Source organism: Cyprinus carpio, chromosome A6 (assembly GCF_018340385.1).
Source record: "Cyprinus carpio isolate SPL01 chromosome A6, ASM1834038v1, whole genome shotgun sequence".
Classification (NCBI taxonomy): Eukaryota; Metazoa; Chordata; class Actinopteri; order Cypriniformes; family Cyprinidae; genus Cyprinus; species Cyprinus carpio.
In genome coordinates, this window is record NC_056577.1 from 21,578,990 (window position 1) to 21,600,872 (window position 21,883).

At 37.5% G+C, this 21,883-nt stretch overlaps 4 protein-coding genes across 9 annotated transcripts; 1 reads left to right on the forward strand and 3 right to left on the reverse strand.

Moving 5' to 3' along the window:
• Positions 1–244: 244 nt before the first annotated feature.
• On the reverse strand, positions 245–6,442 carry LOC109072169 (nuclear autoantigenic sperm protein-like). Of its 3 annotated transcripts, XM_042758422.1 has the most exons (15): positions 6,266–6,442; positions 5,548–5,586; positions 5,328–5,441; positions 5,130–5,209; positions 4,941–5,050; positions 4,322–4,714; positions 4,070–4,131; positions 3,911–3,987; positions 3,705–3,778; positions 3,152–3,340; positions 2,853–3,025; positions 2,516–2,584; positions 2,010–2,084; positions 1,498–1,626; positions 245–443 (listed from the first exon to the last, which is right to left on the reverse strand). In XM_042758422.1, the coding sequence occupies exons 5-15, from the start codon at positions 5,047–5,049 to the stop codon at positions 408–410; spliced, it is 1,386 nt and encodes a 461-aa protein (XP_042614356.1). In that variant the 5' UTR covers position 5,050; positions 5,130–5,209; positions 5,328–5,441; positions 5,548–5,586; positions 6,266–6,442; the 3' UTR covers positions 245–407. The 3 variants fall into 3 exon arrangements, with proteins under 3 accessions (XP_042614356.1, XP_042614358.1, XP_042614357.1); XM_042758424.1 differs by lacking the exon at positions 4,322–4,714; XM_042758423.1 differs by lacking the exon at positions 1,498–1,626.
• A 637-nt stretch (positions 6,443–7,079) lies between these two features.
• Positions 7,080–10,525, reverse strand: LOC122145328 (aldo-keto reductase family 1 member A1-B-like). 4 transcript variants are annotated; one of them, XM_042758426.1, is made up of 10 exons: positions 10,372–10,491; positions 10,204–10,272; positions 9,624–9,719; positions 9,308–9,427; positions 9,060–9,211; positions 8,032–8,227; positions 7,757–7,956; positions 7,601–7,673; positions 7,422–7,508; positions 7,080–7,218 (listed from the first exon to the last, which is right to left on the reverse strand). In XM_042758426.1, the coding sequence occupies exons 2-10, from the start codon at positions 10,264–10,266 to the stop codon at positions 7,153–7,155; spliced, it is 1,053 nt and encodes a 350-aa protein (XP_042614360.1). In that variant the 5' UTR covers positions 10,267–10,272; positions 10,372–10,491; the 3' UTR covers positions 7,080–7,152. The 4 variants fall into 4 exon arrangements, with proteins under 4 accessions (XP_042614360.1, XP_042614359.1, XP_042614361.1 ...); XM_042758425.1 differs by having other exon boundaries at positions 10,204–10,329; positions 10,414–10,472; XM_042758427.1 differs by lacking the exon at positions 10,204–10,272 and having other exon boundaries at positions 10,372–10,525.
• Positions 10,526–11,080: 555 nt separating this feature from the next.
• Positions 11,081–13,371, reverse strand: LOC109076812 (pre-mRNA-splicing factor 38A). The gene is made up of 10 exons (XM_019092465.2): positions 13,118–13,371; positions 12,832–12,991; positions 12,601–12,722; positions 12,418–12,503; positions 12,132–12,242; positions 11,928–12,034; positions 11,799–11,825; positions 11,569–11,672; positions 11,403–11,451; positions 11,081–11,315 (listed from the first exon to the last, which is right to left on the reverse strand). Exons 1-10 carry the CDS (start codon positions 13,245–13,247, stop codon positions 11,270–11,272), a joined length of 942 nt encoding a protein of 313 aa, XP_018948010.1. The 5' UTR covers positions 13,248–13,371; the 3' UTR covers positions 11,081–11,269.
• A 53-nt stretch (positions 13,372–13,424) lies between these two features.
• On the forward strand, positions 13,425–21,865 carry LOC109076828 (origin recognition complex subunit 1-like). Its single transcript, XM_019092481.2, has 19 exons — positions 13,425–13,637; positions 14,200–14,318; positions 14,521–14,648; positions 14,751–14,923; positions 15,227–15,605; positions 16,126–16,351; positions 16,513–16,629; positions 16,891–16,953; positions 17,401–17,502; positions 17,906–18,140; positions 18,273–18,379; positions 18,845–18,946; positions 19,034–19,205; positions 19,314–19,421; positions 20,076–20,225; positions 20,332–20,451; positions 20,634–20,803; positions 20,949–21,036; positions 21,162–21,865. Exons 2-19 carry the CDS (start codon positions 14,221–14,223, stop codon positions 21,354–21,356), a joined length of 2,733 nt encoding a protein of 910 aa, XP_018948026.1. The 5' UTR covers positions 13,425–13,637; positions 14,200–14,220; the 3' UTR covers positions 21,357–21,865.
• The last annotated feature ends 18 nt before the right edge of the window (positions 21,866–21,883 follow it).

Sequence of the window (21,883 nt, forward strand, 5' to 3'; positions counted from 1 at the left end):
TGTATGTGTGTGTGACTTCCCATTGATCTAGGAACAGTGGTTTAAGGCTTTATCATTTATCACCAAATCGCAAACATACTAGTACAAACATTTTACTATTATAGTTCAACCATTATAATCATCATCCTATCATGGGATTCCATAAGTTTCTGGCCAATGAATTTCTATGATTCCATTGGACATCTAGCTGTATTTGAAGCAGAACACTTGTTAAAAATCAAAGGGTAAAATATTAAAAGCCACATTCACATATGCAAATATCCTTTATTCAAAGTTTACTACAATTATACAAAAATTGGACAGACAAAGAAAACAGGTTATTTACAAAACCGAGACAATTGTTCATGGAGTATGAGGCAGGCATGCTCTGCTGGTTGGAAGGTAAGTGGTCAATCAGAAGATGCCCATTATGCTGACGTCTCCACAGAGGAAGAATTGGCTGACTGCAAGAGAAAAATGAAAATTAAAACAAACTCAACTGCTCAAAAATAAAAAAAAAAACAGTTTAGGCAATAAACTGTAGCTTGACAAATGATAAAACTCCAGCTGCAATACTCCAACCAATTCCATTAGCTCAGTCAGTCTACCAATATTTAGATAAAGAAACAAACTTCCTCTAAAATAGGATTTTGCTAGTATGTGCATCCAGCTGAATTTGTCATCCTCTTAAGTTTTTGTTTCGACCCCTGTATTCTAATAATGTTAAGATTCCAATATTTTAAAATCCAGCGAAACAATTCACAATTCCAATCTCACAAAAATGTTGTATTCCTCAACTAAGTCGCTGTGGATAAAAGCGTCTGCCAAATGAATAAATGTAAAAAACTAATACTAGATTAATATCAAGTGCAATCACTTAAAGTTAAGCATAACAAAAACAAAAGAATATACAAATGAATTGGAACAGTGCTCAAGTATCAGATAGGTCTAACAGTAGTATTCAGGTTAGAAATAAGCTACTGCAGAAAAATAAAATAAAACAATGGAGTTTATTCAACAATTCACTATGAATTAAATACTCTAAAACACTAAAAAGTTATATGGTCAAGAGCAGCGAGTGATTCCCCCCCCCCCCTTTTCTTTTGGTTTAGTTAACATAAGAGTAGGTATTTAGGCTGCAGTCTCGTCATGTGCCAGTATATTTAAATCTATACACTGGATCAGATTTTGTTTACATTGTTAAAACGCATCTAACTGTTCATGTGAATACTTGCCAACACAGGCTTTCTGATATCTTGGGGTTTATTTGCACAAGATTCAAACGAGAACAATTTGCACGTCTGCGTACACAAGTGTCAAACAGTGCTCAAGTACAGAGCTAGTTCACAGCTTCTTGCGTTTGAATATTAAAATTGGCAAGACTTAATGTGAAAGTGACGTGATGCTGCATTGACAATTGTCAACTGTCCCAAGCATCTTTTACACTGGCCCATCGAACAGTTCTTATTGTCAAGCCCTTTGACTGCATTAGAGGAAACAGCAAGCCTATCAACTCGCCTCCTGCTCCATTTTCTCCTGGACTCCATTGCCGTTGTGGGCGGAGTCATCACTGCCATTAACTGAGGTCTCCTGTTTAGTCTTTTTAGCATCACTGTCCTTTTTTGGACTCTCCTCGTCTGGTTTCCTCTGTGCAGGAATAAAGCAGGACAGAACACGTACTTATTTTTTTTGCGCTAAACACCTAGTCTCTACATGCTACTAAAGCACATATGGCCACTTCAAAACCACGCCACAACTACAACATGCCAAGCCAAAATAATGAAGCACAAACACCACAGAAGCACCAAGCAACACCAAAACTAATCTAGCTGGCAAACTTGGCTCATGACCCAGCATGCAAAATTGACCTCAACTAAGGGAAGATAGCAATTCAAATGCCCCTTTAGAGGCAGACTACCCTCATTCACTCCAGTTTTAATAACTTTGAAGCATGTTAGTTCACCCACAACCCCCCCCACCCATCCCAAGGTCTACTGCAATTGTTAAATTACACTTCAGTGGTTAGATACCTTTTTGCGAACAAGGTGAGAAATGTCAGAAGCAGATTTTGAGGAAGATGCACCATCAGCTGGCCTCACAGGAATCTGAAATAAAACAGGCATTTTAGGGTGGCACTATCCATTACAGGCTTAGAGAAGAAATATCCCTTAGAGCTTAGTCTGAGATTAAAAATGAGGATGGGCACATAATACAGCAGTATCAATACTGACAGTCACTTATTTGTGATCAAAGAGATACTAAAAATAATAATACAACATGGTTTCTGAACTTTCAAGTGTTTTCAGTACTTTTAACTTTTGTGGCAAACACCCTTGACATATACAGCTGGTCCATGTCATGTAGGAAGAGGAAAAATAAATAAATAAATAAATAAATAAATAAATAAATAAATAAATAAATAAACACACACACACAAACTGGCCTTTCAGGAAATGTTATGGCCCATTTAAGAAGCTGTAACAGAAGTATCACCCATCCCTAATGCTAATTGAGGTAACATTAAGCATCAACACACCTGACTAGCAGTAGAGGAGGATGGACCACCATTTTCAGCTGGGAATGCAGATGAGGTGGATGCTCCTGCCTGCAACAAAAACAAGTTCCAAACTACACATCAGTGCCTCTTCAGCCATTTTTGCTGCATCCTGGATGACACATGCCCAACTTTTCCCCTTTTTTGTGTACTAAGAGCTATGCTAGTGATGCTTGACATAACGGTACCACATACAAAAAAAAAAATGTGTAATACAAGCTGATAACATTTGTCATCAGGAATTAATCAGCCACTGCAAAGCACTGAACAATGGATAACATGCTTCATGCATTTGCATTATTGCCCAAATGCAACTCACAAGAGTTTGATGGATGGCCTCCGACGCTGCAGCAGCCGTCCTCTGGCTCTCCTTTGCATCTTCAATCTTCTCAGCAATTTCTGGCAGTAACTGTTTCAACTCCTCAAGCTCACTCTTCTCCTCCTTTGCTGCCTCTGCACCTTCCGCCTTGTCTATTACCTCCTGAAGCATAGCTGGAGGAAGAGTGATGTAGAACTCAATTGAGTGTACCATGCTTGCTTATGGCAACTAGTGTTATAACCAAGCCATCCGTTAAAAACATGAGGACTGGCAAAAGACCACTGTAAAAATCTTCTTACCAAGACGGCTCTCGATGACTTTGATAGAGTTGGAGAAGTGCTCAATGGCTTGGCTGTACTGGGCTGTGTAGCTGTAAGTTGTGCCCAACTGGTAATGAGTCTCAGCCAGAAGACGACTATGAGAGGGAAGGTGTTTCAGCTGCCAGGTTAAGCACTCATTGAAGTCCTCCAGAGCCTGGCTGTAGTTACCTACATAAAACAAAACGGAGAGACTAACGAAGAGTGAAGAATGACTAATGAAGAGTAACTTCAATTTTACAGCAACTTGTGAAACCCAAAAAGGTCCTTAAAATTAGGGATGCACGATAAATATTGGCACAATATTAATGTGCATCTCGTCAGTAAAGCCGGTTCTGTAATCAGCGGTAAATCTCTACACGTGCGTGCTTTCACATGGAGCAGCATTTACAACACAGAGCCAAGGTTCACTGACAAGCTGCGCAAACGCAGAACTGGCTTTACTGATGAGATGCGCATTAATATCATGCCAATATTTATTGTGCATCCCTTCTTAATGAAGTCATATTTTCCTCTACTCACACCACATACACACCTGATTCAGCTCCAACTTCTCCAAGTTTCAGGTAAATCTGTGCCGCCATTAGCTGATCTTCTTTGCTCTCTTTTCTACAAATCAAATAAGAGACGATGTGTTTTTCTAAATGAAGCTTGACTATAGTATTGAGCATAGTTAAAATAATAATAATAATAATAATAATAATAATAATAATAATAATAATAGATGTAATATGGGCATACCTTTTATAAATCACCTTTGCAACCTCAAGCATCTCCCAGGCTAACTGCAGGTTTCCAACTTCATCCTCCTCACTGTCCTAAAAGCACAAGGACACAAATGATAAACCAGTAAACCAATGAAAAAAAAAAAAAAAATAACCTTTACAATGGATTACAAACCTTATCCTTTGTTTCACCTTCTGCATCATCGTCATCATCATCATCCTCATCGTCGTCGTCATCTAAAACATTAGAGATGTTAACTCACTGACCTGATGTGAAAACCCATCACCTTGGACACTCTCAGTGACACTGCAGCTTAAGACAAAAACTATGGATCCAACAGTGTCTAGAAGATTCAAGGGGTGAAATTTAGCTAAAGTATTTAATACTGAAATTTCGTGCTCCCCAGACACCACCATGCTTCACTACCTCCTCCATCCTTTTCCATGGGTTCTTCATTTCCATTTTTCTCATCATCCTTTTCATCTTTTTCAGCATTTTCAGTAACTCCATTTGACACAGTGACATCTTCCTTTTCAGAAGTGCTTTCATTTACACTTTTTGACTTCTCAACTTCTTCGGCAGGTTCCTCATTTTCAGCAGCTTTCGCCTCATGTTCAGCTTGTTTCGCCTCATCTTGAGCAGGTTCAGATGGTTTCTCAGTTTTAGGTGATGCTGCATCCCCTTCTTTTGGCTCTTCAACCTTCTTAACTTCTTGGTTCTTCTGCTCACCTTCCCCCACCTCTTTTTCTACCTCTGACTGAGTTTTGTCCTCTGACATGGCATCATAAACCTGTGCTCGAAGCTCATCTCTGGTTTTCTCTGCATCAGTACAAATGGAGGGATATTTCTAGGTTACAGCTGGAGTCCCTCTTAATTGTTATCAAGTTTAAGAGTTATACTTTGTCAACATGAGCTGGTTTTTGTGCAGAACACAGACAACTGTCAATTTGGTGGTTCTTTGGAAACAATTTTTGAAGATGTCAAGCCTTGAGCATGTAGGAAAAATAAAAAATTTAACTGGCAAACTAAAACTTAAAATACAAACCATCCAAGTTGTCTGCACTTTCAATTTTAGAGTCATTCTGTTTCTCGCCTTCTTCAGAGGATTCTTCTGGGACTCCCTCTAAAGCATTACCGAGTACGGTATTCTCCATCCTAGAAAAATAAAAAATAAAACTGATAATCTTTTCATTCTATAAAAATAATGAATTAAATCCTAATTTATCAAATATACCTAGCAAGCTCCAGAAGGGCTTTCCCACACAAGAAAAAAGCTTCACCACATTCATCAGCAGTGTCTCCATACTTTTCAGCCTTAAGGGGGGAAATGGGTTAAACATAAAATAAAAATTCAGTATTAAAGTGTACTCAATGGCAGACACCACATCCTTTAGATAATACATATGCATTATAATATTCCTTCACTACTCACAGCATGGCACAAGCCTCCTGAAACACACTCACTGCAGACACAACATCACCCATCACCAAGTGTCGGTTGCCTGTGCCAATCAGCTTCTTTGCTTCCTCAGAAACATCGACGGAGCTGCAAAATTGAACGAACATGTGAGTGAAAATTTTAAGTGAATATAAATGAAATTCAATACTCATTTTATTGAATTGGGTAAAACTAAGTCCGAATACCAACTCACCTGTCTGCAGCGCTAGACGAGCAAGGTTTCTCCTCCATACTGCAAAGATAAACAATACGAAAATATAGTTATACAATATTAATTAATCTTGTTTCGTCTGAAGAATACGTCCAATGGTAGTACATTTTCAGAAAAGTTAGCTTCAGAAGTTCACGTGCCAAGGACCAAGTTAGCGCGATGCTACTACGACTGTTAGCTCTTGACAAGAGTGTGTCAGCAATATTTACACGCAGACATGACTAACATCTAATGTCATTTTTATGTCAATATAATACCCAAAGTGGGCAATTTAAAGTGTTATTTGTGTTGTTACCGCCACCTTTCAAACTTAACGCTCGACTTCGGCGCGCGCGCAGCCATTTCAATGCAGCGCCAAGCGCACTGACGCGCCATTAGTGACCGTGCGTCAACAGAGCGGGACTTTCCTCATTTAGGATAACGTTATATAAAGAAACTAGCCGTTCATATTAAACTATCTCCCGCCAAATGAAAGCAGCCAAACACAACACGTCAGCGGGAATCAATGGTGATGCCATCCCGTCGCGTGCGACGATGTCCGGGCGCGGGAGAAAAGCGAACATTTTTCCTGACGGAGGACGGAGCCGCTGCAGCTTTGTTATCAAACGAAACCAACCAAAACCTCTCACTCTGACTTCCTTTAACTTATCTGCTTAATTCCCAGACTCGGGAGCGCACTTAACTTAAAATGGTATTTTACCTTTCGGCAGTTGAAGCAGCTGCTGTTTCCTCTGGCATCTTAATGCGTTAAATAAACTAAGCTGTAATGTTCTGTTGGATGATGTGCGTGAAAATGGCAGGTTTGTGAAACAGCTCCCGAATTAGTCTTTGTTGGCGCCTTTAAATACGGATACAAGCCGTACTTCCGCTGAACTACGACCCTGTCACAAAAACGCGGGAGAATAAATTTAAAGGGCAAGTAACCATATTACGCTGCTGCTAAAGCCTCATGAACTGTAAGACTGTAATATGTCCAACTGGACAAGATGAATGGAAAGTATATTTTTTATCAAATTATTTGAGACTAAAAATTACTGTTACTTTTTTATATTATTTATATGAAATTATATTTAGAAAATTAAAATAGACTTTATTCACTTTTTTATGTTCCAGGTATTTTTGTGAATCAAATATAATAAATTATATTATATAATAAAGCTAATAATAATTATTATTATTATATTACATTATATTAATATAACAACTTTTCTTATCAGATTACTTTACCAAGAGGGAGGGCAGTGGAAATAGTTGAAATATCTAATATAATATTAAAATTAAATTACATTTAATTTAATATAATATAATTGGAATCTGGTTAATTTACATAAAAATAATGTCAAAATAGCCTTTATATGCTTTAAAATATGCTTTATTTTCAAAATATAAATTTTTATTTTAAAAGTGAAAGTTTCATAATATTCAACATTGTGAATATATTTATAAATCAGTCCTTGTTCATTAAGTTGACACAAAATGAGCACACATTTCAATATGTAACAAAAAATTTTTTTTATTGTGTTTAGAAGTATACAGAGTAGTGAATGGACATTGGTTCCAAGGCACAGAATTACGTAGAAGTGTGTATTAATAGGGGTCATTAAAAGGGTAGTGAGGATGTCCTGCATCCCGGGGGACAGACTTACCATCAACCTACAAAAACAGATGCAACAACATACGTTATAGTGAACTACTTTTGGACTGTATTTGATTTGCAAAGTCTTAACACTCAGCACACTTAAAAACAGCTGCTTCAACATTACATTTAATTTTAAAGTAACCTCTTTGTTAATGGCCATGTAAACTTTAGTGCTAGGCCTTTGTTGTATGATGTGGCTTACAGTAATGTAACTTACAGTAATGGTTGGCACAATGTAACGCCAGCCTCTGTGTAATGCTGTCACTTGATTCATTTCCTCAGGTTCAAGAGTGAAATCAAACACCTGTAAATGAGCAGAGCAATGCATCGCATTGTTACAGTACATGGTCATAAACACTCTAGAACATGAAAGAATAAAGAAAAACCTGCAGAAACCTGGATATTCTCTTTGATCCGAGACTGTGTAACGCTCTTTGGGATAGTCACTACTCCTCGTTGAGTTTGCCACCTGTCAAAATATCAATGAAGAAATAATCAGTAATAATCAGTGAAAAAATACCATACACAAATTGTGCAGAAGCATGAATTTACCTAATGATAATTTGTGCAGGAGTCTTGTTGTATTTCTTGGCTAGTGCAGCAATGGCTGGTTCTGCCAACAGCACAGGCTCTTCTGGATGCTTCCAAGCTCGGTCAGGAGATCCTAGCGGACTGTAGGCAGTCATCACCAAACCTCGATCCCGGCAGTGAGCCAACAGCTCAACTTGTGCAAGGTATGGATGAGACTCCACCTGCAAAACACTACTGTTACTCAACAAACTGATATAATAGACCATATAAATTAGGACATCACATTTTCTTCTGACCTGCAAAACAGTTGGTTTGATGCTTGCAACTGATAAGATGTCATTGATCTGCCTGCTATTGAAGTTTGAGAGCCCGATGGCCCTGACAAGGCCCTTTCCTACAAGTTTTTCCATAGCAGCCCATGTCAGCTTGTAGTCTATGTTGTCATACAGCAAGGTTCCGTCCTCCTTCCTAGGAAAGGGGGTATCACCTCGTCTGGATAAAAATAACAAGATAAAACACTTGACTGAGAAAAGGCAGAACACATTAAAGGGCTAGTCCACCCAAAAATTAAAATTCTGTCATATTTACTCACCATCATGTTATTCCAACCTGTATTACTTTTTTTTCTTTGGTGGAAGATGTTTTAAAAAATGTTGGTACCAAACCGTTTCGGTTGCCATTTACTTCCATTATGTTTTTGACTGTACAATGTAAGTCAATGGGAGCTAAAACTGTTTGATACCAACATTCCACAAAATTCTTCAAATGATGACAGAATTTTCATTTTTTGGGTGAACCATTTCTACTAATGAGCACTTCACACTTCATTCCCCAAAGGAGATAAAGAAAATGTCACGTTTATATTTGCAATAAACAAGACACCCAGGATAAGTCTATTATAACAATAGACTATTATAGAATCTTGCACCCTTTAAACTCTTTTAAAAACAGTCATAATTTTGATTTAAGATCTTAAGTTCTGAAAAAAGTAACTAATTCAAAATCATTCATACACAGTACTCTCTTTCTCTCTGTGTATATAAAGTGAAAAAAAAATTGATTTGATGTGTAGCCAAGTATGGTGTCCCATACTCGGAATTTGTGCTCTGCATTTCATCCATCCAAGTGCACGCACACAACAGTGAGTAGTGAACACACACCCGGAGCAGTGGGCAGCCATTTTTGAAGAAAGTACTGGTTATTTACTCCCCCACCCCTCACCTACCTACATATCCTGGCGGTACTGAGGCTCGAACCTGCAACTCTCTAACCATTAAGTCTCTCTCTATATATATTCTCATTATAAGAAGAACTGGAGGCTCACTGGAAGGCATGTGGCCAATGAATGAGGTAGAGGTCCAGGTACTCCAGCTTTAGGTCTTTTAAGGTCTTTAACAGAGATGGTTCTACATCATCTGGGTGGTGTTTTGTGTTCCACAGTTTGGAGGTCACAAATACATCCTCTCGCCTTATGCCCTGAAAGAAGACAACAGATGTAAAGCACACATTTCTCCTTTATATTTAAGTGTGTGGGTGTGTATTTCATATTTGTAATACACTTGGTTGACCTACTTTTTCAGGTCCCATCATTTCCTGAAATGCTTCACCGATCTCGGTCTCATTCCCATAAATGGGAGCACAGTCAATGTGCCGATAGCCAGACTGCAATGCCCAAATAACTGCCTGTTTTACCTGCAATTGACAACATATTTATACAAAATGCTTTTTGGAGTTCTACACACAAACACAAAAGATTACTGGAGAACATAATGGATAATATGCTGAAGAACTGCATATTGTAGTAAACCTGCTCTCATACTCAATACATCATATTCAGATTCCAATTCTGACATAGTAATAGTTGGAATGTGATGCACAGGAAACTTACTAGTCCTAGTTCACTCTTCCATGTCCCAAGTCCCACAAGGGGGATCTTTCGTCCAGTGCTGAGCACAGCAAAGTCATTCATACTCATCCTGTGTGCCTTCAGATAGAGAGAGAGAGACACGAAAAACACAGCATGGAATAGACTTCAGGATATTATATCTATGATTTAATCCCTGTACTAGTAAATCAGTCTAAACCCTAAACACTCACAGAAAGGTTTCAGAAGGCGCAGTAAATGCAAACTGTTCAGTGTTCAAATTCAGGAGCAGAATGAAAGGAAGTGTAACCTGCTGACTTATCAGCTGACTTCCACAGAAGCTCTAGCAGGATGTAAATATTGTAACACCCTGCCCGGAATTTTTGGGATAGCATAACTTTTGGGCTAGCAAACTTTATAAAATTAATAATGAAAATTAGTTTGAAACAAACAGTCTTTGTATTTTAATATAATAGGCATTTAATTAATCACGTCAATTCAACCTCCATGCATTACTGGCACACCCCCAGTCATTATTCTAGATCAGTTTGCTCTGAATTGTCTAGTTAGTGCTGTGAATCACACAGACAGTTGGATAACGTACCATTCGACAGTAAAACTTGTGAGAATGAACGACAAGACGCAGAGCACGTTGAATATGCTGCATTTCTGCCTGTAAAATCAGGTCAACTGGTGTCCCACGTGGCGCATCATAACAAGGAATGTTTTCCTAGGTCAGGGATAGTTTTATATTTTTTGTTCAGATACTTACGGTGTAAGAGTAGGTCAAGAAATTTCTTCACTATATAGTTACCCAGGTTGATTAAAAATTATTTGAAAATGTTATCATAACGTTGACGTATTTACTTCCTGTTCGCTATCCTTTAAAAACATCCGACAAAATAAAAGCCTCTATAAAATTACAACAAATTCCACACCGTCAGTCTTTTCTAGATCAAGTGACTGGAATAAAAATTAAAATGAAGATTTGGTCTTAACTATTTCCCAATTTAAAAAAAAAAATATTTTAAAACATATTATGATCAATCTAAAACTCCTTTAATTGTTTCCTAACATATAAAATCCACCACCCTTTGTATACTTTTGCATGGCTTTTCTTTTTGAAATTTAAAAATAAAAGGGAAAGTTTTGAAAAAGAGTCTTTATGATTTGCTTATTACCCTACTTTAAATGTTAAATATTTTCTCTCTCTCATGAAATTAAGACCAGTTTTGTCAACTTTATACCAGAGCACTAAAATAGTATAGGACTGATTATGTCCAGCCGTTTCATGGCTTTAGCTGTTCAGTTTCAATTCTGACGTAAGTTTGAATGTATCTGTACAGAACTCTCAAAAATCAGAGACATTATCATACACCAAAATAGCAGCAAAGAAAATGTTCTTTCAATCATTCTATTACAATACATCAAATGTTTAATTTACACAGTACAGTTAATTCAGGATGAAAAAAAAATCTAAATTTCTTGTTGTAAATTTTAATTAAAAGTATAAAACAGCATCAAAAACCTATGAGGACAAAATTTAGCTTGGGCAATTTACACAGAATATGATCAAGCTTTTTACAACAGAAATTGCTCAGTTTCTCCATATATTACAGAGCACAAAAATATCTGTAAAAAAAAAAAAAAAAAGCCCCACAGAAAACAGATCACTCGTTTCCTCTTCGACTTCTCTTGTGACTCTTCTTTGACCGACTAGAACACAGAGACAAATGCAGCATGAAACAAGAGGAGAAAAACAAAGAAAACCATTTAAATTAATTTGATATATGTGAGCATTACCTTTCTGGGGACTTGGAGTGACTGCGATGCCGGTGACTTCTGTGGTGACCTGGAAGAAAATATACCAATATTTCTTAAATATCCGTTTTTCCATTTACTCTAATTATTTTAAACAACATATTGTGGACTTTTTTTCTTTGTATACTTGAAAAGAACCTCCCTCTACCTGGAGATTTAGAGCGATGCCTTCTGTCCCTGGATCTGCTGCGGTGTCTTCGGGGACTTTTGCTGCGGTGACGGTCCCGATCTCGATCACGTCTGGGTGATGGACTGAATGAAGAGAGTAATCAGACAAATGTATTAGTCTGTATAATCTGTATAATCTCCTAAAATAACACGCCCCACTAATAATGTATCTAAAACACTAATAGTGTGCCTAAAATAATTTCACCATACCTTCGTCTTTTAGGTGATCTGCTCCGTCTAAAATGAAAAAACAAAGAGAATCAGAAGAATAATTATTCATCTGTTAAGCAAGCAACCTGGAATAATATGATCTGAGTGATGATTAGCACCATCACTGACCTTCTGGGTGAACGGCTGCGTTTATAGCGTGGAGAAGGAGATCTGCGAGGCCGGTCCATATCTCTGTAACTTCTTCTGTGTGTCTCTGGAGTCTGCACTCTCTCTGGCTGAAGTACATATGGAGAGGTTGTGTAACATTCGCATTCAATATATATAATTATTTGTGCTTGGATAGTTTGTCAGACATTGTAAATTCACGTTTACCTTCTCTTCTTCCTCATCCTCCTCCTCACTGGTCTCCACCTCATCTAGATCTTCTTCCAGAGCACTAATACGAGCATCCAGCAGCTCAGCTTCCTCCAAAACCTGTCTCTTCTATTAAAAAAAAAAAAACACAAATGAACATGTGGACATTATTTTTTGACATAAATGACTCAATACATTGCCTTTAAAATTCACATTACTTTAAAGTACAACACAAATGCACTCCATTTATATAATAAAGTATAGTATTTATACATACACACTACATGTAACAAGTCCAACCAACCTGAAGTCTAGGGAGGATGATGTCACACATTCGCTCTGCATGAAGCAGCTCATCTATAAACTCATCAACGTGCATCAACTCAAACTCTGTGTAGAGAAGAAACATTATTTGCAAATGTCTTTTTCAGCAAGGATAAATTATGTCATGCCACATACCCACTAAATATTCAAGAAAAATGCTCACCCCCATTTCTGTTCTGGCTTTTGATTTTTCTGTAGTCATTGTATAATGGCTCTAAATACTTGTAGCAATCCACAGAAGTTCCAGTCAGGCGCATATACATTGCTCCAAGCAAACGAACATACCTGGATGGTGAAAAACAGATCAGTAATGCAAAACCCCAAAACCTTCATGCACAGTGCAAACAGGAAAATGACAAACTGCAGTCAGTTAGAGGAGTAATTCAACACTAACTTGAAGTCTTCATTCTTGATGAATTCCACAATAATGTCCTTTTCAGGCTGGATCTGCAGCATCTTTAGGGTCAGACATAAGAATGGAGTTGGCTTGATGTTTCCTCCATATACCCCACCAACATACTTCAGCTCCATTGCTTTGTCCACGACAAGCTCAGCTAGATTTTACAGAGGGGACAATAATAATGACAGTTAAAATGATACTTGGCACATTAATTCCACAATTCCATATACACATGTAGATATTTAAGGTCAATTTAAGGTTCACATCACACTTCTCTCACCTGTAAGCCCAAAACATTCCTCTTTCCAGTACTTGGACTCATAAATACGTGTCCGTATAATCTTCTCGACAAGATACTGAGGATTTGTTCCATGTATACTATTGGCATCTTTTACCGTTCTATTAGCCATGGTTCAAAATGGTAAATGAAAGAACGGATAATCTGAACGCTAATATCAAAGAGTATAGAAGCCTTCTATACTCTTTGCTAAATATGCCATAGAGAAACAACGAAGAATGACTTCCGGGGAAAAGCGCGCGTCACATCCGTAAGGTCAAGCTGTATTTTGCTGTCCAATCAAAAACTCTTCATACGTCATCTGCGCGCGAAAGAGACGTGTGAGTTGTATGATTGTTGTATGATTGTGCTCTCGTCTACTGCGGTGTAAGATGTGTTCAACTTCATATCTACGCTGATTTCAATTTCTGTGTGTCTAAGTGAGGCGGAGACGGAATATTGTTGCTTATTTATTTATTTGTTTGAGAAGGAGATTTGAGACGGTTGCAGAAATTACCGGCGGGTGAGTAAGAAATAGAGGTGACGGGGATTTAAAGTTTACTTTACCTAAAGTTAACGTTACCTTATATAAAGAAGATTGGTTATTTTACAAGTTTGAAATGTATTCTTAACTCTCCCAGGTGTACTTTGCTTTTCCTAATAATAATAGTAATAATAATAATAATAATAATAATAATAATAATAAACTAAATGCTAATAATTAAAAGTTACATCCGTTTTATTCCTGGTCACAGTTTAAACCAGCTGCGAATTTGATTAGTTATAGCCAAGACCCAGTACACGATTGGAGAAATGTTATTTACTTAATATCAGGTATTTAAAGGTTAATATATCACTTTAAATTAATGCATTTAATACAATAATAAACATCGCAAACATTTTTATATTTGTTTACAATTATAACATACCTTATGTTTGTGTCTGTATGTGTGCATGTATACATAACATATACATACACATGATCATTTTTAATAATAATAAAACTTTTTTCCTGGGTGCCATTGTTACTGGTTTGACTATTCGGTACATAATATTAAATACATAATCGATGCTGTCCTTTACAGACCTTGTAACAGACCTGCACCATGAGCCGCTACATCACAAGACTGAGAATGAGAAGAACCTACAAATGGAATGGGAGACCAGTCGGAGAAGACAGGAAGCTGAAAAGGCAATACTACGAGTAAGTGCACTTAGCACATTATGATGAAGGGATTTGAACAAATGCACTGTACATTGTAACTTGATTTTGAGGCCTTGTGAGTGAGTGCACTCTCTATAAAATGTTTTTAAGTCCTTTTCCAGTAGTCATGGAAATTCATTGGTCAAAATATGTTTCAACCCTGAATGGAACAGCGATCATGCTTTGATTGATCCTCACACAGATCCATGTCCATTTCTGTGGAGGGAAAGACAGAAGATGCAACTGTGTCTTTAGGCCAGTACATTTTGATTGAGGGTGATGATGATGACAATCCCTTTGTGGCACAACTTCTCAAACTGTACACTGATGGTAGGAATATGCCCCCTTTTTATGGAAAACATGTATATTTGCATGCAATCTGAATTGCATGCAACACTTATCCGTGTTGGTTTATCTAACATTTGTACCCAGATTCAGGAAAGAAGAAGACTGCAGTATTGCAGTGGTTTGTGCGGATGTGTGAAGTACCTCAGAACAAACGCAAGCTCTTGGGCAGAGATCCACATCCACAAGAGATATTTTTCTACCAGGACCGCTCCTGTGATAATGAGGTGGATGGAGAGACCATTCTTGGAGCAGTACAGGTAGGCATTGTATGATTGTAGGATTTAAATTATGGAGGCATTGCTCATATTTGTTTATGATGAATGTGGATCACACTATGATCAAAAAATGCTTAGGTAGTTGTTTCATGTGATTTATTCTATTTTTTAAGTGTACAATAAAATAAAATATTGCTAAAGTATTTATTATTATTATTATTATTATTATTATGCATTTTGTTATATATTATTTAAAGTAGTATTTATTTAATGAATTTCAAAATTATTTTTATTATTATTATAATTTCCATAATATCCAATAATAATTTATAACTTTGATTCTAGATTGAGTATGTCCCAGTTCAGGATCCTTTCCCAGTGGGCAAGAGCAGAGACATACTATTTGTCAAACTCTTGTGGGATACCAAATCCTTCAGAGCGTTGGATCCTGAGCTTATGCAGCCCCCTCAGAGCCCTAAATCTCCCCCACCATCTTCACGTGGACCTCAGACTCGTGCTCTTCCAACCCCAGACCCCTCGGTAATGAAACGGGCCATGTCAGGCATTCTCACCCGCGGCAGCATGAGCACTGGCAAAATGAGCTCCAGTGAGGCGGAGTCTCTCCACTCTGCCTCCAAACTCTCTGCAGCTAAAGCTCTTAGTGCTAAGAGGAGAAGCCAAGCCGTCTCTGGGCCACAAGTTCGCAAGAAGCTGGACTTGTGCAGTGAGTGCCATGCATCCACACACATTTTGCTTTTAAAGGAATAGCTCACCTAAAAATGAAAATTTACTGTATTCAATATGTAGATGAGTTTGTTTCTTCATCAGAACAGATTCGGAGAAATTTAGCTTTACATCACTTGCTCACCAATGGATCCTCTGCAGTGAATGGGTGCCATCAGAATGAAAATTCAAACGCCTGATAAAAACATCAAAATAATCTAATACATATATTTTGTATTATACTTTTTTTTTATGGAGAAAGGGGTGTTATAAATAGAGGACTCGTATTTTAGCCAGAAGCAACAGTTTGAAGTTAAAAGGTATTAATAATGGATATGTTTATTACATACATGCAGCTTTTTGCTTCACAAGACGTTAATTGATAGACTTTAGTTGTGTCGATTACTTGGAGAGCAAGCTATTTTTTATGAACTAAAGAGCAACTGTTCTTTTTGGGGAACTATTCCTTTAATGGTTTCAAAAGCACTAAACTGAACAGTGTTTCTCTTACATTATAATAGGTCCTAGTAAAAACATGTCCAGAGATGATGTTCTGGGAGAGCTTCTTGATGAACGCTCAGAGAAAACGCTGACATCTAAGTTAAACACGTCTCCAACGGGTCGCATCTCCATTTCTATTAGATTGACTCCACTTAATCTTAATAAGGAGGAGTGCGTCTCCCCTCTGTCCTCACACAGCCCTGATAAACCCAGAATGACTGCACATGACAAAGACGATGCAGCCAGGTACGTCTATTTACATTGGAAAGTATGTCTTGGTTCTTTGTTTTGTAGGCCTAGTAGAATTAGTACTGTGCTGCTGATCGTTTTAGTTAGAAAAGCAAACTGATTTTGTTCTTCATATGAAAAAGAAGAGTCTAGTAATAAAAGTCCTGCTCCTCTACTAGTGTCTTTCTTGGGGTGCAGCCTATTGAGGATGATGATCCAGAGCCACTAATTAGCACAGGCAGAACTCCCCGGAAGAGAGAGGCCACCCCTAGGAGAGCAGGTCTAAGAGGCCTAAAGTGAGTCATGTTCCTCTATTGCTTCACAGAGGAGACACAGATTCATTTTTTATTCTGGATGGCCTTTGTCTGTCTTTATTAAAAACAAAGGCATTATGTGGCTTTCTTTTTTTTACACTTTATGCATTGTTTGAGCACACAACTACTTTTACCTAGACCAGTGCACTGTTGGCCCCTTCTTCACTTTCTTTATGCACTGGTATGTTTAATTTGAGGATGAAATGACCCGTAGAGTAACATAAATATGTGTTTTCAAACCAGAGCAAGAACTCCATCCAGGAGGAAAGATTCAGCTGCACTCAGAGAACCAGCACTGGCTGCTTTGTAAGTGTTGCAAGTGTCTATTGTGATATTGCAATCAAAAACATGAAGTTAACTTGAACAGCAGTACTTTTGTGTACAGGTTTTATAAATGTATTATAAATCTTTATTGTTGATTACTTTTTACTTTGCCTTTGACCATTTTTGACCAGTGGGTGGCAGCATATAACAGTTAAGATTGTGTTATCATACAGTAATTTAATGGCACTCATCCATGACCAGTTATTGAGCCAAGCAGACAAATTTCTCAACAGAGAAATTTCTTTTAGTTGCATCTCTAATAATTGAAAAACTATTTGTTTTATTAAAGTCACATGTTCTTATATGATCTCACAGTTGTGAGAGAGTACTAGATTGTTGTAATACCTGATATTCATGCACGCATACATATTACTTGTCACAGTGTTATTTTTTTCTCTTTTCGTCATACTCCTGTTAACAAACTGATAGAGCTGAAGAGGAGCATGAAGATTCACCCATCAATACTGCTGCCACTTCTCGCTCTAAGAGGAAATCTGCCCAACTTGTGTCTTCACGCATCAAAAAGCAGCTGTAGGTCCCACTAATGTTGTAAATCAATTAAAAGAAATATAAGAATTGTGTGTGTGTGTGTGTACCTACTTAACCATATTTTGGGGACAAATTTGTACCCAAAATTGAGCAAAACAAAATTGCCAAAAACCTCCATTTGGGGGCGTCCTCATTTGTAAAACTGGTATAAAAATAAAGTAAACAAAGGTTGTTTTGAAATTTAAAAAATGCAGAAAGTTTTCTGTGCGGGGTAGGGGTGGGTTTAGGTTAAAAAGTGTATAACGCATGCAGACACTCTTGGGCCTGGATGCTTGGATTCTACATGCTATACAGGATTGCATTCCAGCTGCATTGTCTTTAACTGAATGTTGTTTTGCATTTGATTAATCTATTAAATGATCCATGTTATCGTCTGTTTTTAAAGAAATTTATTAGGCAACAAGATAGACCTGCAGTCAGATGGTGAGGATGGTGATGATGATGACTGCTTCATACCTTCTAAAATTGACCTCCAGAGTAGCAGCGATGAGGAAGAGGAGGCAAAGATCGACAGTGAAGATGAGCTTATAGTAAAGAAGCACAGAGGATCCGGAACATCCCGGTCTACTGAGAAAACCAGAGTTTCTGCTAGGACCCCACGTAAAACCCCCAGCAAAAAGGTTCAAATAAGTTAATTTTTGCTGTGCTTAGTCTTCCTGTTAGCAGTTAATGTGTCTTCACAAAACCAAATTTCACATGAAGATAACACTGGATGTGGCAGTTAGTTCATCTTATACTGCATTTAACTCCAGACAGCTCCAGCCACCCCACGTACACCACGTCATGCCACTCCCAGCATACCCAGCAGGACTGCGCCAGCCAGGAAGCCAGGGAATGTTCTGGAAGAAGCAAGGGCACGGTAAGCAACTGCACAGACAACAGTCCCACAAAGATATATGTTTAACCAGCAAAACTATATTGTTACACTACTGTTCAAAGGTTTTGTGTCAACAGTTTTTATAAAAAAATTCATTATTTTATTCAGCAAGGAGACATTAAACTGATCAAAACTGACAGTAAAGACTCTGCTTTGAACTGTCTATTCATAAAAGAATCCTGAAATAAAGACACAGTTTCAGCAAAAATATTAAGCAGCACAACTGTTTTCTACATTGATGATAATAATAAGAAATGTTTCTTGATCCCCAAATCAACACATTAAGTGATTTCTAAAAGATCATGTGACACTGAAGACTTGAGCAGTGGCTGCTGAATATCCAGCATTACCATCACAGGAATAAATTCTATTTTATAATATATATTTAAATAAAAAATTTAATTTTCACAGTATTACAGTTCTACTATATTTTTATTTTTGCAACAGTTTACATGTTTCTTCTGTTCCTGAGTCTTTACCGTGTCGAGAACAAGAGTTCCAGGACATCTACAACTTTGTGGAGAGTAAGGTCATTGATGGCACTGGAGGGTAAGATTCAGATTTAACATCCATCTGTTTTTTTTTTTGTTGTTTGTCTTTTTCATAAAGGTCATAAAGTTAATGTTTCTTTTGCAGGTGTATGTATATTTCAGGTGTTCCTGGTACTGGTAAAACTGCAACAGTACATGAGGTGATCCGGTCCCTTCAGCAGTCCGCTGAACAAGATGAAATCCCTCACTTCCGCTTCATTGAGATCAATGGCATGAAAATGACAGACCCACACCAGGCTTATGTACAAATACTACAGGTCTGTATGCTGCCTCCTCCTCCTGCCCTATAATTTTGACATAATTTCCTTTATTTTAGTCTTATATAGTATTTAATGTGAATTTATGCTCTGGTTCTGCTCTGGTAGAAACTGACTGATCAAAAAGCAACACCTGATCATGCAGCCGCACTACTGGAGAAACGCTTCAGCGCTCCCGCACCCAAAAAAGAGACAGTTGTGCTTCTTGTAGACGAGGTGAGACATTTGTAACTGGTGACACTTATATCGCTACCTATGTTGCATGTTTTTTAGCTAATCATTTATTGTGATTAGGTGATCCCAATTGGTCTACATTAGTGGTTCTCAAACTTTTTGACTTGAAAGTCCCTCAGCCCCTGTTGTCCAACACCACATTCAAATCCCCCCATCCCATATAGGCTATAATATTTTCAGTATTCCTTCTGTAATAATAAACCTTCTGGTTATCAAACATTTTTAATAAACAGATTAAATTAACCGAGATTCATTTTGTGATTCCAGAAGTTTCAATGAAAACAATAGTTATTTAGGGGAAAAAAGAAGTAGGATTTGAGTTGGCCTCTTTGTGATTTATTAATTGAAATATTTTTAAATTGACCTGCAAGTCCCAAAAAACAGTTTGACCTCCTTAAGATCATATGAACCATATATATATATATAATTATTATTATTATTATTTTTTTTTTTTTTACTTTCTCAAAATAGTGCTGGAAAATCTTAGTCATTTAGATGTTGGTTTTTTACTAATCTTTTTTTTAGTTTGTCTTTTATTCCACTCATTTCCTGTCAATCATTGGGTAATTTGTACTTGCATTATATCCGTTCAATCTTCTTCAGTCTGAAAGAATATCTCTCTTTTTGTTTTTTCAGCTTGACCTCTTGTGGACCCGTAAACAGAATGTGATGTATAACTTGTTTGATTGGCCAACAAGGCGCAATGCTCGTCTTGTGGTCCTTACCATCGCAAATACTATGGATTTACCTGAGAGGATCATGATTAACCGTGTTGCTAGTCGACTGGTAAAACCATTTTACAACATTGAGATGCCATTCAATTTTTATTGAAAGGACTTTGGCTACTGGAAAAAATGGAAATAAAATATGAATGTCATTTATTTATCTTCAGGGACTGACAAGAATGTCCTTCCAGCCATATACATTTAAACAGCTACAACAGATCATCACATCAAGACTGAACAGAGTGAAGGCTTTTGAAGAAGATGCTCTCCAGTTAGTCTCAAGAAAGGTGTGAATCCATGTTATCTTAGGCACAGTTGACTGAGGCATTGTGGGTTACTTCTTGAGCACTCTAGTGGTCTCTGTACTGATCTTGGGCTACAAGGTTGTTTACTAACAGGTGTTGTCAATTTAAATGTACGTGTGGTTATCTTATGTCATTTAAATAAGTAATAGATTGTGGTCTTCTAGGTGGCAGCGCTTTCGGGTGATGCACGACGTTGCCTTGATATCTGCAGACGGGCAACAGAGATTTGTGAGCACTCTGGAAGTCAGAAGAACAGCAGTGGATTGGTGGGGATGAGTCATGTGATGGAGGCTTTGGATGAGATGTTCTCCTCTTCCTACATTTCAGCTATCAGGTAAAAAGAAAAGTGAAAGAACTAGGAACTATCGCCAGTTATGCTTATTGTTCCTTAATGTGAGAAAAAAAAATCAGAGAAGTGTAACAGATTGGCTCCAATCAGACTTCTATTCTTTTTAATGTTGTTGTTGTTGTTGTTGTAGATGTGCTTCTGTTCAGGAGCAGCTTTTCCTGAGGGCTGTTATTGCAGAGTTTCGTCGACTGGGTCTGGAAGAAGCCACTTTCCAACAGGTAGCTAAACTGTTGATTAACTAATTTATAACAATCCTTATTCTAATCATGAACTATGTATACTAAATAAAAGTTCAGGAATTGTATAACCTGAAAGAATGAATGTGTGTTTTTCTTCACTACAGGTGTTTGTTCAGCACCAGGCTCTGTGTCGTGTTGAGGGTTTGCAGCCGGCGAATGTGTCTGAAGGACTGACCGTCTGTCAAAGGCTGGGTTCCTGTCGCCTGCTTCTCCTTGAGGGAAGCCGCTTGGACCTGTTTCTCAGAATCCGACTCAACGTAAGTCAGGACGATGTGCTTTATGCACTGAAGGCTGACTAAAACTTAGACCTACAATGTCACATGCTCTGACTGGCAACCTGTGTGGATCCCCACTGGGTCTGTCCACTATTTGGACATTATGGAAAAAAAATTCAAATCTTAACTGCAGCTTCACAGTTAAATTCTTATGAACTGAATGTGAGATATTATCCAGAGTGTGTTCTGAATAAGTTATCAAATTTTAATGCTCAAAATTAAATGTGTAGTTCTATAAATAAATTTTAAATGTACATTTTGTGTATTCTAATTAATACCTTTTTGATACAGATCATCGTGCCTTTCAGTTCACTCTTAAACATTTAGAAGATTTTCACAAAAATGTTTATGCATTTTAGTGTGGGAGAGCAAGACCCACACATTTGTTGTTTATCATTTCATGACTCTGTCAGGGTAAAATGTGCAGTTTTCATATAATGCACCAAAATGTTGGATATTTGCCAGATTTTACTTGTGTGATGTCTTGATACAATAAAGCTATTGACTGATCAGACCTGATCATGAGACATAAATGGCTTCTTGTGTAATAA

What these genes read in the sequence shown, in the direction of transcription:
- LOC109072169 (XM_042758422.1), bottom strand. Translation starts at nt 5,049, where the DNA reads ATGGAGAATACCGTACTCGGTAATGCTTTAGAGGGAGTCCCAGAAGAA. An exon ending in CCTCCTCTACTGCTAGTCAG is followed by an intron (nt 2,085 to 2,515) that starts GTGTGTTGATGC and finishes GTTTTATTTCAG; the next exon opens with ATTCCTGTGAGGCCAGCTGA. An exon ending in AGGAGAAAATGGAGCAGGAG is followed by an intron (nt 444 to 1,497) that starts GCGAGTTGATAG and finishes TTTCTCTTGCAG; the next exon opens with TCAGCCAATTCTTCCTCTGT.
- LOC122145328 (XM_042758426.1), bottom strand. Translation starts at nt 10,266, where the DNA reads ATGCAGCATATTCAACGTGCTCTGCGTCTTGTCGTTCATTCTCACAAG. An exon ending in CATTGGCCACATGCCTTCCA is followed by an intron (nt 8,228 to 9,059) that starts GTGAGCCTCCAG and finishes ATTTTTATCCAG; the next exon opens with ACGAGGTGATACCCCCTTTC. An exon ending in GGATCAAAGAGAATATCCAG is followed by an intron (nt 7,509 to 7,600) that starts GTTTCTGCAGGT and finishes GCTCATTTACAG; the next exon opens with GTGTTTGATTTCACTCTTGA.
- LOC109076812 (XM_019092465.2), bottom strand. Translation starts at nt 13,247, where the DNA reads ATGGCTAATAGAACGGTAAAAGATGCCAATAGTATACATGGAACAAAT. An exon ending in GGAATGTTTTGGGCTTACAG is followed by an intron (nt 12,992 to 13,117) that starts GTGAGAGAAGTG and finishes TGTAAAATCTAG; the next exon opens with CTGAGCTTGTCGTGGACAAA. An exon ending in CACTCCAAGTCCCCAGAAAG is followed by an intron (nt 11,316 to 11,402) that starts GTAATGCTCACA and finishes TCTGTGTTCTAG; the next exon opens with TCGGTCAAAGAAGAGTCACA.
- LOC109076828 (XM_019092481.2), top strand. Translation starts at nt 14,221, where the DNA reads ATGAGCCGCTACATCACAAGACTGAGAATGAGAAGAACCTACAAATGG. An exon ending in CCATTCTTGGAGCAGTACAG is followed by an intron (nt 14,924 to 15,226) that starts GTAGGCATTGTA and finishes CTTTGATTCTAG; the next exon opens with ATTGAGTATGTCCCAGTTCA. An exon ending in TCACGCATCAAAAAGCAGCT is followed by an intron (nt 17,503 to 17,905) that starts GTAGGTCCCACT and finishes CTGTTTTTAAAG; the next exon opens with AAATTTATTAGGCAACAAGA.